The sequence below is a fragment of the Phoenix dactylifera genome, unplaced genomic scaffold, assembly GCF_009389715.1.
Source record: "Phoenix dactylifera cultivar Barhee BC4 unplaced genomic scaffold, palm_55x_up_171113_PBpolish2nd_filt_p 000873F, whole genome shotgun sequence".
In the NCBI taxonomy this organism is placed as follows: Eukaryota; Viridiplantae; Streptophyta; class Magnoliopsida; order Arecales; family Arecaceae; genus Phoenix; species Phoenix dactylifera.
The window spans coordinates 167,875-172,651 of record NW_024068236.1 but is presented as its reverse complement, the minus strand read 5'-3'; the positions used below and the strand labels follow the sequence as shown (position 1 = coordinate 172,651).

General features: G+C 48.0%; 1 protein-coding gene across 1 annotated transcript; it reads right to left on the bottom strand.

The window, feature by feature from the left end:
- LOC103703263 (transmembrane protein 45B-like) lies at nucleotides 1–1,391 on the bottom strand. The gene has a single exon (XM_008786044.4). The coding sequence runs from the start codon at nucleotides 1,160–1,162 to the stop codon at nucleotides 233–235; it is 930 nt and encodes a 309-aa protein (XP_008784266.2). The 5' UTR covers nucleotides 1,163–1,391; the 3' UTR covers nucleotides 1–232.
- Between the last annotated feature and the right edge of the window lie 3,386 nt (nucleotides 1,392–4,777).

Below are 4,777 nucleotides of genomic sequence, written 5' to 3'. Positions count from 1 at the left end.
TTGATTTCACATTGTGACAACTTAAAAGTGCACTAGAAAGTTTGATACAATTGTTTCAAGATCAAATAAAAACCCCACTTTCTATACATCCAACCAGAGAAGGCTCCAACCAAAAAAAGAATCCCCTAAGCTTGCACCAGCTGCATCGATCTTTCCATCTCATTAACACCTTGAAAACCAAATAAAAGAAGGCTGAGTGATGAAAAAGAAAGAAAAAGACCCTTCCTTCCACTTACCTCTCAAGCTCCATGGCCCTCATCCCCTTTCCCGCATGAACAAAGCTATCAGACTCCTCGAGCTTCCTCTGGGATTCCAAGTCCTCATCCTCCTCCTGAACACCCTCCTCCACCAACGGCAGGTACTCCGGCGCCTCGGGGTACCTCTTGGTCAAGAACAAGTAGAGCAGCATGGAGAACAGTGCCATGGCGGCCACGTACCAGCTGAATTGGATGTTCACCAGCGACTTGGCGCGGTCGAGGGCCTCGCCGCTGCGGCACCTCACCACTTGGTGCCCCTCCTCCGAGTTCATGAAGCATCCCTTGGGAATTAAGCTCGGAGTCCACAGCATGAAGCCCATGACGATGAACCAAACACCTTGGAACGCGATGCTCATCGACCTCACGAAGCTCACCATGAAGCTCCTCGGCAGCCAGATCCCGATCAAGGTGGTGGCCAACGACACCGCGATCACGATCTGGAGGAGCCAATGGTATTGGCCTTCGACGCCCATGTGGTCGGCGGAGTGGAGGTGAAACAGGAGCAGTTGCTGGCCGAAGGCGACGGCGCCGAGGAGCTGCGTCATCCCGGCGCGCTGCCTCAGCTTGATGCGGTCGAAGGCGATGGCGAAGGCGGCGTAGATGAGGAAGGTGAGGGAGATGGAGGCGTGCTCGAAGTTGTGGAGGTGGTTGGAGGGGATGGTTCCGTCGGTGTCGAAGGGCTGATGGGTCTCTGGGCCGATGACGAGCTCCATGGCGATGGAGGCAAGGCTGCCGAGTATTATCAGGATGAGCTCAAGGTATCTAAAAACTGGGGTGGGGAACCATGGGGGTGCAACATAGGAGCTGGGGTGGAGAGAGTGGAGTTTGATGTGGTTGATGAGGTGCCATAGCCCAACTACTAAGAACCCAAACCCTGGGGCTACATGGCCTACCAAAGTGCCCATGGCTATCAACTACCAAGTCTTCTTGTTGGCCACCTGGATTTGGCTATGAAACAAGGTGAAGCTAGTACTTGAGACAGAGTTTTGAGTTGAGTCGAAGGTATTGGTTGAGAGAAAGCCAAGAGATGTGTTCTTTCTTGGAGTTTGGTTCAAGATTTATAGGGCCATGAGGGAGATTGAGGAGGGAGAGGAAGGGATATGGGAGGGTGATGGGGGAAAGGTGGTGGGAGGGATTGGGGGGGAATTTAAGGTGGGGATTCAAAGGGAGTACTCTAGATGGTTCTAATAAAAGTTTGAAACTTTGAAGGAACTAAATGGGGGTGTTGGCTTGGGGGATGGGATGGATTACTCACCACATGGTTGAAACCTAATGGCTCGTTTGTAAGTGGGTGATGCATGATGACATGAACCCATGGGCCATCTAGAAATGGAGGAATGGTCTTAGTGCCCTTCCAAGTTCCATACTGCCTAAAACTTTCTTCCAACAAATGTGCTGATTCCTATCCCTAAAAAAAAAGTGATAATTTGTTTAAGGGAAAAAGTTGACCTAGGGAGGATTAGGAGCAGTTTGGAATTAGTGCTTGGATTCTAACTCTTAACGTTCCGTCGTTCCCACGCAAGAGCTGCGCCGTTTGGGGGCTTTTAAATAAACACGCGTAACTTTTCGTCTCGGACTTTTAGGGAACGGCCTTGAAAGCCGCCTTTTTGTGTTTGGGCACCACAGGGGGAACCGGTGTGGAGATGGCTTTGACCCACGGGAACCAGTGGAAGGGCAGCCAATATGGGCAGGCTTACATTACGTAGTTTGACCAACTAGAGCCCCGGATAGCTTATACCTTACATTTCAAGAATTGATTTTGAGAAAAAATATTTGAAGAGTGGATTAATGGAGATACGTTTTGAGGCAACAAAGCAAACTATGTGTGATAGCCTGAGGGCTCCGATTCCGAATTCCTTCATTTGTGGTCATTATTCACTTAACGAATCAAATAGTTTCGACTCGAATAGGTTGAACTAGATGATCTAGCCTGCATCAAACTCATTGAATTTTAGGTCATGTTTGAATTCATAAATGGAAAATATAGTTTAATTTTAGTTGATCGTAACTTAGCTATAGAGATAACCAAAATGGAACATTATTTACACCAATTGGACCTAAATCCGATATAGATCGATGTGCAAGTGCTCGAAACACTAAATTCACAAGGCCAATATGCACACATATGGTCTAGCAATATAGCAAAGCCTGATTTTTGGATTCCTCTTAAGTATAAACACGTGTTTGATGGTTTGCATGGACAAGCGATGTTTAGTTGTGATCAAGATAGCAGCATCATATTCCTTGCCCTCATGAATCTCATCCAGCTGTCCCTCCGTAAGCTTCACTACAAAAATAACTATCTTTCCCGACTTTTTTCTGCCGACGCTAAGTAGAAGCGTCGGTAAAGTTTTTGGAAGTCTGGCTTCCGCCGACGCTTATAAGCGTCGTCGCACCCCGTGGCTTGGGCCGACGCTTTTAAGCGTCGGCGGAAGCAAAAATCCTTGTTTTTTATTTTTTCTCCCAGAAAGTCTGGCTTCCGCCGACGCTTATAAGCGTCGTCGCAATCCGTGGCTTGGGCCGACGCTTTTAAGCGTCGGCGGAAGCAAAAATCCTTTTTTTTTATTTTTTTCCTCCCAACGATGCTTTAGAAAGCGTCGTCGGAGGCCATTATCCCCCCCTCCCCTCCTCCCGATCCCTAACCCATCCAGCCGCCCCCCTCCCCTTCTCTCTCCGCCGCTCGCCCACTCCCCCCTCCTCTCTACAAATCCCCTCCCCTCTCCCGATCCCTCAAACCCATCCTTCCAAGAAGCGAGAGAGAGAGAGAGAGAGCGGCCACCCAGGCCCCCGATCCCTCTTCTCCGGTGTCGATGGAGTTCGATGGAGCTCCTCCCTCTTCTCCGGCGTCGGCTTCATGCCTTCTCAGGCCACCCAAGCCCCCGATCCCTCCTCCTTCTCCCCCGCCAAGGTACCAATCGCACCAGGGATTGTGAACCCTGGCGAACCCTTCTGCGGTGCCAGTCTGCGTGCCGAAGAATATGGTGACCTTTTTCTTCCCGTCATCCACCTCCGGCTCCAAGTCCGTCTTCACCACCAGCGGCCTCGGCGGCTCCACCGGCCGGCTCGCCTTCTTCCCGGTCGACCGCCGCCACACGAACACGATGGCGCACCCCACGAGCACCGCGATCGAGGTTGTCAGTATCATCAGCAGCTGCCGGTTCTCGGCGATCAACGCTGCCCCCCGTCTCCTGCGACATCCCTTCAACGCCAAACTTCCCGGTGAGGATCGCCGACAACAGATCCAGCGGCGAGGGCTTCATCGATCCCGACTCCATGGCCTCGCCGACGTTCCTCCCACCACGGTCGCTCGCCGGATCGCTCGATCGGAATTAAAGCCAAGCCCTCGAGGGATTGTGAACTGTCACTGCCAAGACATGATCAAAAGCATCGTCAATATGGTGGAAATCTTGAAGCCCAACTGGGAACACCCTAGATTCGAATGGAACCAAAAGCATCGTTATTTTTTTTTCTGTAAAAAAAATTTATGACGACGCTTTAAAGCGTCGCTAATTGAACTGGTTGAAGAATTTTAAAAAATAACTATTTGGTTTCTAAAAATAACTTTAGCGACGCTTTTCAAATGCGTCAGCAATTTTTTTTCCACTCCGACATAGCCGACGCTTTGGTGACGCTTTGAAAAGCGTCGGGAAGAAAATTACCGACGCTTATAAGCGTCGGTAAAAGCCTCAAAAAGCGTCGCCAAAGCTCCTTTTTCTTGTAGTGCTTCAATAGTTTACACATATCTGGTGTAATATAGAAGACATATATGCCTTTTTCTGAAGAAAATAAAAGACATGCATGCCAATGACTAAAACTATCGCAAGGACATCTAACTACAATTTGCAATGGAATACATAACAAATGATCTCGACTGCTTGTAGCTTGCTTCACCAATTGAGATATTGTTGAATTTTGAAACTAACAAGACTCACCTAAGTCCTTAGATGATCACTAAGTCACACAACCAATGCCTATTAAAAGGAGTGTGCCATGCCCGGAGGGGAGCTGCTTCTTATTAGCCAAGGTCCATGTACATTAGGACACAAAAATTTTGTCAAAGGTGGCGCAGATAGGTCATGTGGGCTTTGAATGGCACCCTACACAAAAAGAATTGAGAAAAAAAATGGAGTACTTTGTTTTCTTCCAAGCTTTAGGTGGTTAGACAATTGTTCTAAGGATATGTTTCTCCAACATGAAGTCAATGATTTTTTCGGCAAAATCGTTAGAAAGGAACCCTTTTGTTTTGGGTGTGCAGCATTAGAGAGGAACAGTAGAAGGGGATGAAGGTACTGAATACGTTTCTTAAACATGAAGTCAAGAAAATGAGTTGGTGCTAAATAATGTTTATCCCACATGAAGCCCAGTTCATGTTAGCCAGCTTCCAAAGCAAGAGAAACCTGATTTACAAAAAAATACTACAAACATATCTATTCTTTTGTATTTTTTTTGGGATACTTGAGAGAAAATTATGGCATTTGGGGCAGGTATAGATACAAGTAAGCATTTAAGTTGCTTGCAAG

Excerpts from the sequence above, each read along its gene's own strand:
- LOC103703263 (XM_008786044.4), bottom strand. The coding sequence starts at position 1,162 with ATGGGCACTTTGGTAGGCCATGTAGCCCCAGGGTTTGGGTTCTTAGTA.